Source organism: Carettochelys insculpta, chromosome 15, assembly GCF_033958435.1.
Source record: "Carettochelys insculpta isolate YL-2023 chromosome 15, ASM3395843v1, whole genome shotgun sequence".
NCBI lineage: Eukaryota > Metazoa > Chordata > Testudines > Carettochelyidae > Carettochelys > Carettochelys insculpta.
In genome coordinates, this window is record NC_134151.1 from 13371367 (window position 1) to 13384380 (window position 13014).

The 13014-nt window shown below is 42.8% G+C and overlaps 1 protein-coding gene across 3 annotated transcripts in view; it reads right to left on the bottom strand.

Moving 5' to 3' along the window:
• Positions 1 to 1660: 1660 nt before the first annotated feature.
• CCNJL (cyclin J like) overlaps positions 1661 to 13014 on the bottom strand; it is a 31765-nt gene continuing 20411 nt past the window's right edge. For all 3 annotated transcript variants that reach the window (XM_075009653.1, XM_075009651.1, XM_075009654.1), the window contains 3 exons: positions 5741 to 6040; positions 5093 to 5252; positions 1661 to 3921 (listed from right to left, as the gene is read on the bottom strand). In XM_075009653.1, the coding sequence (XP_074865754.1) occupies positions 3483 to 3921; positions 5093 to 5252; positions 5741 to 6040 (899 nt within the window). In that variant the 3' untranslated portion in view covers positions 1661 to 3482. The remainder of the gene's footprint in view (positions 3922 to 5092; positions 5253 to 5740; positions 6041 to 13014) is intronic.

Below are 13014 nucleotides of genomic sequence, written 5' to 3' on the forward strand. Positions count from 1 at the left end.
GTCAGTCTGTATCCTCACAAAACAAAGCAAGCAGTCCTGTAGCACCTTGAAGACTAAGGCATTCCTTGTTTAGTTTTCTATGTTAGCTTCAAAGCATAAAGCTCTTGATTATTGAACTCATTAGTCTTCCACACTTGATAATCACTGGAATGCTTTTCCCCAACTACACCTGTTACATGTCAAGACTCATACATGTTAAATACAAATTAGCTTTTGAATGTTCTCAGATAATTTTGCAACCCACTTCTACCTTTAAAAAAAAAAAAAAAAAGATTACCAGTGCCATCTGTATTCACATCCAAAGCCCTTTTGAGTTTGCATTCACAGCAAGCTTAGTTGCCACCCTTAATGCTTAGAAGTTATGACTTTATCAGCTTTCATTTTAGTGCTTGGATAGGCTGAGACTGACTGCAGAAGATGACAAGTGTGGACTTTGAAAAGACTTGTTACAACCATTAAGCTTTAAAAACATCATGCAGTTTTTTGTGCACCTATGCAAGTCTCCAAGTGCCATTATGATAGAGTCAGGTTTACAGTTACATTACAGTTATCTGAGCCTTCCTAGTTACTTCCAGAGGTGGCATGCTTCCATTAAATAAAAAAGGAAGTTTATACATAAAATTAAGTGTAGCTTAAATGGCCACTGGCAAGGATATTGAAGTGGAATGCCCGTCAGCATTCAGAGGCATTGCTGATTTGTTCTCCAGAAACAGGAACCAATGTTGGGATTCTTAGCTCATGTAGTCTTAGAAACTTCTATATACTAATTTCACAGGTTTGTTTTGGTGCTCATAGTTCTCAGCCCCATACACTGGACACAAACAGCAGCATTCACAGCACATGGGGGGTAGGGGAAAAAGAGGAAGACGTAGAAAAAAGTAACCATGAAGGAAAGTAAGAAACTGTAGGGTGCCAAATCTCACAATGAGAATAGCGCCACACTTTGCAAGCAGTGTGTATACAATTCCTTTTTCGCAAAGCCTTCCTGCACAAGGTTCCTAAACCACAAACATACCCTTTGTTAATTCATCTTGGCTGTGTCTACACCAGGAACTGACTTTGAAGTTAGGCACTCCTTTGAAGGAGCCAGCAGAGAGGCTACACACATTTTCCCTTACTTGGAATACCAGAGAGAGGTAGCCGAGTTTGCATCTTCAAAAACGACAAGAAGTCCTGTGGCACCTTATATAGACTAAAAGATAATTTGGAGCATAAGCTTTCGCGGGAAAAGACCCGCTTTGTCAGATACAAGTTAATGTCAAAGTACAGAGCCCAACTTCAAAGTCCTTACTTTGTTCCCAGGAGTGGAGTAGTACTCTACTTTGAAGTTAAACTTCGAAGTAGGGTGTGTGTAGACGCTCAGCTTCAAAGTTGCTTACTTTGAAATAAGCAACTTCAAAGTTATTTTTGTAGTGCAGGCATAGCTCGTTTCCACTTTTATCAAGAGTGATTGTCTGTTGTGCCCGAGGAAGCAGTCAACAGTTATAACATCTATGTAGATATTTGTCCAAGGGATTACTTTTTGCAAGGTGGGGACCACAGTTCACTGGTCATCCTAGGAGAAAAATACTGTGAGAACATAGACAGTATTAACAAACAAGCATGTCATATACAGGTCTTTTGTTTATTAGACAACCTTCATCAAGCTAGCAAGGGTCACTAAAGAGTGACTGCAGTCTGACAAACACGAGACTTCATGTGACCTGTTCTACCATGGTTACAAAAAAAACAAAACAAAAAAAAAAACACACTGCTACTAGAGTCAGTAGTGCAAGAGTACCGCAATATTCCCCATACATTAAAGGGGTACTTTATAATCTGCTGAATGACTAGAACTATCATTAAGAAACACCAAAATCCTGTGGAAACAAGTTTCATATAAATATACAAACAGGAGAATAAAAAAGTGAACTAAAATCTCTAAGTGGCTCAGCTAATTTCTGTACGACATTGCCTCTTCAGTTTTGCTAGGATTTGTCGTTTAAAACAACAACAATAAAATGAAGCAAACTTTAAACTCTTCAAGATTGTTCTGCTGAGGACAGTGTCACCTTCAAGTGTGACAAAATTATAATACGCAATATTTTTAAGGGGATGCTCACTGACAAAAAGAAGTTAGGTTATTTTTGAGAGATCTGCCCCCCTCCTCCAATACACCCCTTAAAAACTAAATTATCTAAAAATATAAATCTTCAACAGCATTGTCTAACATGCTATTTAAAAAACCACAGCATTTGCCACAAGTCAAAGCATATTGCACATTGTCTATAGTCTGTCCTGAGAACTTTAAAAACCAATAATACTATCTTCCAGCAACTACGAAATGGTGGTTGCATCTGAAGTGAGTGTTTTGCACCGAAGCAAAAGTCTTCATGTTACATGTAACTATCTACACTGTTACACAAATCCGACATAGAATTTTAGCCAAATAGGAAGTTCCAGCTCAAATCAATTTTAAATACATAACATTTTCATGTCAGTTAACCCTGTTTTGCTATATTGAGCCACGATGTTTTTTAAAGACCAAAGTTCTGTGCAGCCCAACACTGCTCTCCTAGAACCTAACCATTTCTAGTTTCACGGAAGAATTCACTGGTTTCCTCCCCAGCCCCGCCGCTCCACCCCATCCCAATTTGTACAAGTTCTTCAGTCCTAAACTTCACTTTGACCACTTGACATTAAGCCCAGAAATACCAAACTGAAGGCAGTGAACCCCTTCAGTGTATCTATAAGAATGATCTTCCAAGGTGTTTTCTTCAAGTAACGTTAAGTCCCTGATATAGGTTGTAAACAAATTTACTAAACAAATTATATCCAGTCACGTAAGGCAGCATCATCTTAACAATCCTAAGGTGATTTAAGATTGTTTTTTTGTGTGAAGGTAGAGAGAGGTTTTGTTCAGTGGCACAGCACCAAAATCCAAGAGGATTTTTAAGGCAGGTCAGGGAAAGGGAAAGCAGCACGCTACATGGAGATTTTGCACAAACTCGGACAGTTCATGCTGACACCATTAACATGGTTCTTTATCATCTTTTTTTAGTGATAGTTTCCCGTGGGATAAGCTGCCATCAGAGAAGCCTTTGGATAAAACCCACTTTGAACAATATCCTCCAAAAAGAATATTACTTGACCAGAAGTTCTTCCAAGAATCTTGCTTGAAATAACCTTATCACAAACTTTAGCATGATTAATTGAAGCTTGGTATATAGAAGCTAGTAAGCCCTCACAGGGTACAACTTCTTACACAAGAAGCTTTTCAAAGTGACAGTATAAAATGATGGATAGTACCGCTTTTGTTTCTCTTAGTCTCATTAAAAGCACAAGCCCAGTCCTTGCAGGATTGGTGTCCACATTAAAAAGGGCCTCTAGATCAATTGCCTTTGGAATCAACTCATTGCCAAGGTTCTGAGTATTTTTGCATGTGGTTCACATGCCAAGGGACCCTTTGTTTAGGCTTTATTCATCACCACTTTTCTAGATAGTCATCTGTCAAAACACCTGGCTGGGTAAGAGTGATGTCCACTGAAATAACTGCTGCCATAGGCCATGGAGATGCAGTGTCTAGGTTCTGCTGCTATAGCCACCTGCATCGTTATAGGTGTTTGGATGGGCAGAGTCTGCGCAGAAGGTTGAAGACTGGCCTGCAGAGCAGAATAAGAATGCAGTGAGGTGCTGGCACTTCCAGAAAGCAGGTCGCTGGGCTTATGGGCCTGCAAGGAGTCACGGTAAGCAGAACACAAATCCTGCACTGGTGACTGGAACTGGGACAGGGTAGTTGAGTGCTGGGGTAGTGGGTGATAACTGGATTGCTGAAACAGGACCTGAGTAGTGGTTTGTTGGTTCACACTTCCCACTACTTGCTGCTGCAGTGTTACTTGCTTTTTCATCTTGCTGGCTTCTTTTACATCATTCTCATAATATCTAAAAATTAAAAAAAGACACCTTTGTCACGCAAATGATTTTAATGGACATAGGATATGATCGCTTGCTAGCATGCATTTCATCAGAGATAAAAAACTTACTGTTATCAATAATATTCATTTCTCATCTGTCTTGGTGCGACCCACAGGCACTTAGTAGATAGAAATGGTAAATCTATTCTAACGGCCTCTCTGCACCATGACAACATTTAGTTGGCTGGATACCTTGATAAATTTGGTTTACAGCATGAAGGGATCTATTTTTTGGAACATACAGCTGTGTGTGCATAAATGAATACTACCTGTAAAGGGAATCCTTTCCCATCTCTGCTAGCAGGACTCGCCTGTGTCCACAAAGACTGGGCAGCCATCATGATCTATCACTACAGTAGACCCTCAAGTTACGGGAAGGCTATGTTCCTGGGCAACCCTGCATAACTCAAATTTCATGCAAGTCACTGGTGCCACTGTCAGTTTCCTGGCTCCCAGAATCTCTCTGGGTTGCCCGCTGCTCACAGGAGAAGGGAAACTGACCAGTGCTGCTCCTGTCAGATGCTGACTCTCAGCTATTCCCACTGACAGGAGTTGTGAAACTGACCAACACAACAGCTGGTCAGTTTCCCCACTCCTGAGTGCAGGGAGAGCTGCCACCAGCTCCCTGTCACTCAGTTGCGTTTTAACCCGAGATACGCACAAATCAAGTGTGTGTATCTCAGGGTTCTACTGTACACAGAGGCCACAAGACGAGAATATACTCTACAAGAGAGAGAATAGTTGTGGAATGTCTTGGCTATAAGGAGAATATTGCTATCATTTTACAGCAATACTTCATACACTCACTATATCTTATAACCTCACAAAGGATGGATAACTACTTACATGAAGCTAAAGAGAAAAGCAAGTTTTCTGGGGAATACCTACTTAACTGTGAATAAATCACCATTCTGGCTGATGTCACAGATTCATATGCCATCAGTGCATCAATAGCTAGAAAGATTTCCTTAATCCCCAGCTTTGCTGATATGGACTGAGAAGTACTAATCTCATGTGACCTTGATTACTGCTAAACTAAATAGAGTCTTGGAGACGGAGTCTTTTCAGCTCTACTTTTTTTGAGAACAGAAAGTCTACTAAGGTTTGAGGAATAGGTTACTTGGGTCCAGCAGTCTTACATTAGCATCATTTCAATACATTGAGCAAGATGCTCCCAGGAATAACATGTCAGGAGCTGGAGCTGTGTGGTCCAGAAGGGAGAAACCTGCATACAGATGCGGGAGGCACACACACAAGCAGCAGCAATCAGAGATGGTCGAAAGTTGAGGAAAGCATAATCTAAAGAAATTAAAAACAAACAAAAAAAATGCTTTGACCGAGTTCCACTCACTCCGCCCGCATGCAGGAAATTGAACCAAGTTAAATTATAGGCAAATGATTTCCTAAAATTTCTCCAGCAGCCAGCTGTCGTTTTCTCACACCTATCCAATCTCTGTGCCACACACTGTCTCCACTTGACATGCATACAATTACTGTACATACATACACACAGTGTCACATATACTTTCCCAGTCTGTGTCACACAGACAACGTGTCACAGAATCTGTGTCACATACAACCCCCCAAGCCACCAGCTTGAGTCCTTCTGCCTGAGGCTCTCCTCCTTCCAGGTGGCCCAAAAATCCTCCCCCTCCCCAAACTGTCCATTCCATGCTTCTTTTAAAAGCCTTTATCTGCTATGGACTTTTCCTATTAGCCAGCTGGAAAAATCACACCCGAGTAAAGCTCTGCACACCCCACCTCTGACAGTAGGACTGAGGGATTACCTTGCACTGAAAAATCAAGGAAGTAGTAAGCATATTTCTCCATAAAAGCTTTGACTTTGGTCAGGGATGTGATAGGCCAGCCATTGTGAAGGTCATTCTCGCCCACAGAGGCGAAGAGGTAGTAGTCGATGTAGTGTGCTGGAGTCGGCAGGCAGAGATTCCAGTTGAAGCTTTCTAAAAGCAGGAGTTCCATCCTAAGCAGGTCTTTTTTGGTTAGCACCACATTCACATTGCACATGTAAGCCAAGTTATTTAACTGCTCCAGTTTTGGGACGCGATCCTCCTTTTCTTCAAATTTGCCTATAAAAAAAAAGTTAAAGATGGATGGCAAAATTCACTCAAATCTCAAGCCCAAGGTCACCAAGATTCGAAGGATCCTGGCACCATTTGTACACTAGGAAGCATGTAGACTTCACAGCTCTGTCTTGCATCATGGGGAACCTGCTGCTCAGTGATTAGCACACAGTTTTGTGTACTTAAACTCCAAATACTAGAGGGGTAGCCACGTTACACTGTATCCCCAAAAACAATGGAGAAGTCCTGCCACACTTTATAGACTAACAGATCTGTTATTATTGACAAAGAGTCAGTGTAAACACTGCTGTTTGTTTTGTTGACAGAACTGGCCTCCCACTCTATCCCACAAGGCCCTGCCCTGATGACTCCACTCAGTGTTTTGATCTCTACTGCCCTGCAGGCATGCGTCCCTCCCCTTTCAAAGCCCTGGGAACCATTTGGGGAAGAGAGAACAAATCATTGCAATGCTCCTTAGCCCAGGCAGATGGCTGCTGCAGGGGGAGGGGGACAGATGGCTATGCTTTGGCATTCCTAAGCAGGGAGAGCCCACAGAGCTACTCATGATATGGCTCCCAGCAGCAGAGGATGCTGTGGAAAAATTCAGCGGGAATCCAAAGAAACTGCGGGATCAGTTCTGCCTTCCCACAAAGGGATACAGAGCCCCGTGCATTAATCACATCATTGATGATGGTGCATCCAATGTGGATATGATCGGCCAACAAAAGGGAGCAAATGTGAATGCCCTCTGGTGATTTTTGTCAACTTTTGGGTGTCGTCAAAAGTTTTGTCAAAAAACTGGGTAGTGCAGACATTACTTTATAGGCTTAAGGTATGTCTACACTACACAGCTTTTAGCAACCGTATACTGTAGACACAACCATGTCCCAAAAAGTGAGGCAGCAAAAATGAAGTTGGGAAGAACAAAACCTTCCAAGAGCAAGCAGACTGCCAACATAGCACTGGTTACACTAGTAATTGCAACCACAAAGCTTTTGTTGTTCAGGGTCAGGGAAGGGGGTTTAAGCACTTATGAACAACAAGAGTTCAATTGCTAGTTTAGACAAAGCACAAACTTACTCAGCCAAAAGTACAGGAAATCTGAACACATCTCCCAAAGGCTAAGTCCACCTCACAATGATACTTACATCACATTCAAGGTTTTGGAATGGAGTCAGACAAAAAAAAAACAACCCTATGAATTTCATTAACAACTGAATAATATTTCTCCTTGGAAGATCGCAGATGGAACTTGTTTTCATACCAGGGAACATTTAAGATTTTTGTCTATGGCAGTAACATAAATCCATAAAATAAATTTTACAGATTTGTAATTAGCACATCTCAGTAAAATGCTCAGCACAATGGGACCCAAATTTCTGAGTGGAGTGCTGTAGGTGTTACTTCAGTAGAGAAGACTGTTGCAGATAAATAATAAAAGGGCTTTGAAAAGCAGCAAGAACTTAAAAGGGAGAGAGAGAAAAAAAAAAGAGTAAATTCCTCTCCCCAAAAATCCATTCAAGCAAATTTTATGCATATTTTTAGCTAGCCTTACGTACATTTGCTGCTGTTAACCCCATTCAGCAGTTCCCAGTGCTGACTGAGTGACTAGTGAGACAAGAACTACCACACTCATTGCTCCAAATGGCAAAAAGGAGGGAGAGGTGGGCCAAGGAGATGAAAGAACAAAACAAAACCACTGAACCACTGCTGAAGCTGATAAATAGCTCAGCATCTCTGACTGATCTTCCAACTAAGATGCAGAGGAAACTGAACTGCCAAAGGCTTCCCAGCCAGCACCTTCATCAGAACGCTTCACCCATTAACCCTCCCTCTACAACCTTTTAGAACCATCTCCGACAGCACATTCAAGCAGCACACTTCACTACCCAACACAGACGTGACTACAACAGCTGGACATTGACCCAACTGCAATGCTTTTCCCATATCCTCATGCTCCCTTATCAGCACTGATTCTTCCCCTCTGCTGTGTGAGCATGATGAATAAAGGAAAAAACAATGCAGTGTTCAATGACTATTGTGTGTTAAAACATCCATACCAATCGCTCTGGCCCCAGAGGAAGCTGGTAACATCCAGAGTGTAATGGGATAGCCTTGCTCAGGAGGAGCAGTGGGATGATGCAGGGAAGCAACCTCAAAACAGACGTGTCAGCACTCCTCATTGTCAGTTCCTCAGAGCCTCCCTGACGTTCATTAGCCACCGGTGGCCTCCTCTGACAGCACACGTGTTAGGCTGTTCAAACTGTGTGCCCAGGCACACTGCCTCAGCACTCCTCCCCTTAGCCAACACTTCCTTCTTACTCTCCCATAAATTATGGAGGCAACAGTATGTGACCAAAACCAGGGGGCTATGATACAGTCACCCTCACCTCCCCTTCAATCTGCCAAAGGCACATTCAAATCAGCTTACCTTGTCATTCAACTACTCTTTAATGCTGTCCAGGTGCCCTGTGTAAGTCTTCATGAGCCAGGGCTGCAAGGGGTAAGAATGGTCACCGAGGATCATTATGGGCATTTCCACTTTCTCCACTGTAATTCCGTGGTCTGCAAAGAAAGTCTCCACCTGCAGCTTTCTGTAGAGGCCATTATTCCTGAAGATGCGTGTCCTGCATCTTTCCAGACCACTCTGTATCAATGTCTGTGAAATGCCCATGGTGAGCCACTAGCACCTGAAGCACCAAGGAAAAGTACCTCTTCTGACTGACGCACTCTGTGACAAGGTAGAGTGGCACTACAACTGGAATACATTTGCCATCAATTGCCCCTCCACAGCTAGGAAAGCCCATTTCTGCAAAGCCAGCCACTAGGTCAACCACGTGTCCCAGAGTCATGGTCCTATGCAGCAAAATGAGATTTACTGCCCTGCACACTTGCAGAAGTGCTGCCCCAGAAGTGGGCCTCCCCACTTAAAACTGGTTTGCAACCGAGGTCACCAGCTTCTGCACACAATCTCCACACGCTTTCTCTACTGAGACAGCAACCCTCATTCAGGCATCTTTGTGCTGCAGGCCAATACACAAATACAGACAGGTAGCTCCACACATCCTAAAGTTCTGTAGCCATTGTTCTTCATCCCACACCTGCACGACAATGCAATCCCACCACTCAGTGCTGGTTTCCCTAGCCCAAAAGTGATGGTTTATACTGCACAGGTGTTCTGCACCAGCCACACACAATGCACAGTCGCTGCTGTTCATGTTATTCACACTGTTATCAAGTCCTCATCCATGGACACCAACTTCACTGCTTGACAGAGAACCACTCTGGGTTCATTCAACCATCCAAATGACAATCCAGAGTACCCTGGCTTCCAGCACCCAGCTTGAGTGATATCCCAGGTACAGTAGTAGGACTTAGTCTGAGGTGCAATTCAGAATCAATGGCATTAATACAAGCCTATAGCTATATTGTTCATCTCATGCCAACATCTTAATTATTAGTTCCAATTTCATTTACGTCTGTAATAAAATTAAAAAAAAATCACGCCTCACTTGCTTTCATACACCTATCTTTTCCCCTTTAAATACCATCTTTAAAAGGTATCAGAGAGGAAGCCGTGCTAGTCTACACACTATCAAAACAAAAACAGTCAAGTGGCACTTTAAAGACTAGCAAAATGGTTTATTAAGTGAGCTTTCATGGGGCAGACCGACTTCTTCAGACCATAGCCAGACCTGAACAGACTCCATATTTAAGGCACAGAGAACCAAAAACAGTAAGCAAGGAGGACAAATCAGAGAAACATAATCAAGGTGAGCAAATCAGAGAGTGGAGGGGTGGGGGGAAGGTCAAGAATTAGATTGAGCCAAGTATGCAGACAAGCCCCTATGACGACTCAAAGTTCCCATCACGATTTAAACCATGTGTTAATGTGCCGAATTTGAATATAAAAGCCAGCTCGGCCGTTTCTCTTTCCAAAACGGTGCAATAATTCCTTTTCAGTAACGCACATACCTTTAGGTCATTACCATGGTCATGACATGGCCATTTTGAAGTTTGGGGCTAGTGTAGACATAGCCAGTGTGAAAATCCATCCCCCCAAAATGACAATTAAAACTGACCAACGACTTCTCTCTCCAACCCCAGGTGTAAATAGCATTGAGGTCAGGTCTATACTATGTCAAAAAGTCAATTTAAGATACACAACTCCAGCTACAACAATTGCACAGCTGTAGTCTGATGTATCAGATTGATTTTTCTGGCCACCCCACAGTGGGAGGTTGATGTGAGGAGCCCTCCTGTTGATCTCCCTTACTCTTTGTGACAGTGAGGAGTACCAGGGTCAATGGCAGAGGACTGATGGTTTGATTTAGTGTGTCCTCACTAGGTACGCTAAATCGAACCCCAGAAGACAGACCACGATCAAGTCGACCTTCTGGTAAGTACAGATGTACCTTAAATCAATGGGAGAATTCTCCTGACTCAGCTACGACATTTCAGAGAGCTGGATTACCTATGCTGACGAGAGAAGTCCTCACAGTAGCACAGGCACTATCTACACTGAAATGCTGCAGCATTTTAGCCAGACAAGTCCTTAAATGCCTTTGAAAACCCCACTCTGAGATGGCTAAATGTTTGCTTAGAAGCCTGATTTTCAGCTCTCTTTTTGACGACTTTGGCCTTTCTGTAAAGAGTTCCCATTCCTTTGTTAATATACTGAAAAACCTAGATGTCTCATTAATACTGAGGCAGTTTTAAATTGACGTCTCTACTGGGGGGGCGGGAGGGGGGAAGAGACACACAAAAAAACAACCCCCAGAAATATACTAGCCTCTGATGCTGTGAACACTTATACGTATACTTATCTTTAAGTGCCTGAGCAGTCCTATTGAATTCAATAGAAACTACTTGAGCGAATAAAGTTACAATAACTACTTAGTGTAGTAACAGAGAGGTATCTGTGCTAGTCTGTATTCTAACAAAACACAACAGCACTCATGTAGCACTTCAAAGACTAACAAAATGATTTATTAGGTGATGTGAAAGCTCATAACCTGATAAATCATTTTGTTAGTCTTTAAAGTGCTACATGAGTGCTGTTTTGTTTTGCTTAAGTGTACATAGCATTTGGGCTTTACATTTCAATAATTTTTTTCTTTGCCTATAGTACTTTTGTAAAATATAAATAAGAAGCTCTACCCATGGGTTCTTCTTAAGCAGCACCATGTTTAAGTATATTTTAATCTAAAGCTACAACAACAAAAAATTGTCAACTAGGTGTATAAAGCAGGGATCTCATTAAATCAGAGTTAAATCACTCCACTTTGATCACAATAAAGGAGTTTTCCCAGTATGAAAAACTTGCTCTCTTTAAAAAGACAGAAATACATTAATCGAGTTGGAGTGAAAGCCCGCGAGTGTTGCCAAGAGGAACAGATATAAGTCAAAGAGAAAAGAACATTTCATTAGTTCATCCGTCCACCAGAAAGCATTGAAACTGCCTACCCGTGCTGGCTTTTAACTAGAGAAAAAAAGGCAGAGGTTTCAAAGGGGCACCAGAGCTGTCAAAAGGTACCCAAAGAAGCAGCAGTTGCTTTGCAATCCTAACTAGAGGAAGCAGTTCAGAGTGTTTCCTGGGGGACTTGCAGGGGCAGAGGCGAAGGAAGATCTTCCTGGGGTCTTGTACAGTGACCAAAATAAAAGAGGATGTACAATTAGTTTTATTAGTTTCAGAGTCCATCAGAAGAGTGGGGCAGAAAAAGGAACATTGATTGTCACTCTAAAGAGTCATTCCAATGGATGTGCTTTTCATCTCACAAACACCCAATTCAATCAAAACCAGATGGGGGATACAAAGATCAAGCACATCCAGCCAGGCCGGAAGGAAACGACCATGCAATGCTACAAAGGGCACTGCACTTGACAGGCTATTTCTCTACTTCTGGACCTGCTACAAGACAGACAAGCACCAGCAGCTTACAGTGAGATCTCGTTATTGTAAGACAACTGGCATTTCTCTCACTGCCTCTAACTGCACCTTGCCACAACCTAGAGGGAGAGCTCTTTAGGCAATGGGTTCCCTGCCTCTCCTAGCCTACAGCATATGCCACCGGGGTGCCCACAGGTCAGGGGTGAGCAATAAGCAGCCTAATGACTGCTGCGCCAGCTCTTCTTCTGGGTTAATGGCAGCGAGCAGCAGTGCCACCATGTGGAGCTGCTTTCTGCCCACCCGCCCCCTAGCAGAGCCAGGATGTGGATGCATCCCCAGCTTGCCTGATCCAGCTTGGGGCCCTGCTTCAACCTTACCCTGATTCAGGCTAGATGTTGGGAAGGGGAGCCCTGAGCCTGGGGGTCTGGACCCAGGCATCTGTACTGCAGGTTGTGGTTCCCTCTCCCTAGGCCTCGAACTTTCTGAGCCTGTGGCCAGACAGAAATTGCATCTTCTCTGACTAAAGGTGTTTGGGGTGGTGGAAGATAGGTTGTTCCCCTCCCCCAGAGAGATAAACATGCTATAGTTATCTCACTGTAAAATCTGAAGTGGAGACAAAATACCAGAAGTTTATACAATAGGGGTAGCTAGACCAAATCAGTGCTATTACTTCGCCCACCTCCAGCTCACCTACTTTACCTCATGGCAAGTCTAGTAGTGCCTTGCCTCCGCTGTGTTTTTACAACAGGATAGACAACATTGGTTAGTTATCCTGTACTGAACACATAATTTTTGGGTCAGTGAAGTCTTAACCAGAACGGTAGAGTTTGGAGTTATTTATATGAGAAAAATATACCAATGTTGCCATATCTGTAATGGTCTTATCTTTCAGCATAAAAGAAAATGGTTTAAGCTAAATCAACTCCCTCCCTCTTCCAACCCTACACTAAGTGACAAAGGAAACCAAAAGCCAACCCCTCATAAAAGAACCACATCGACAGTTCACATGTGGAGCAAGGGAAAGAGTGGGAGAGGTTATATACTGATAACTAAACTGGTTTAAAGTCACACTTTCGGTTACACAAAAAGC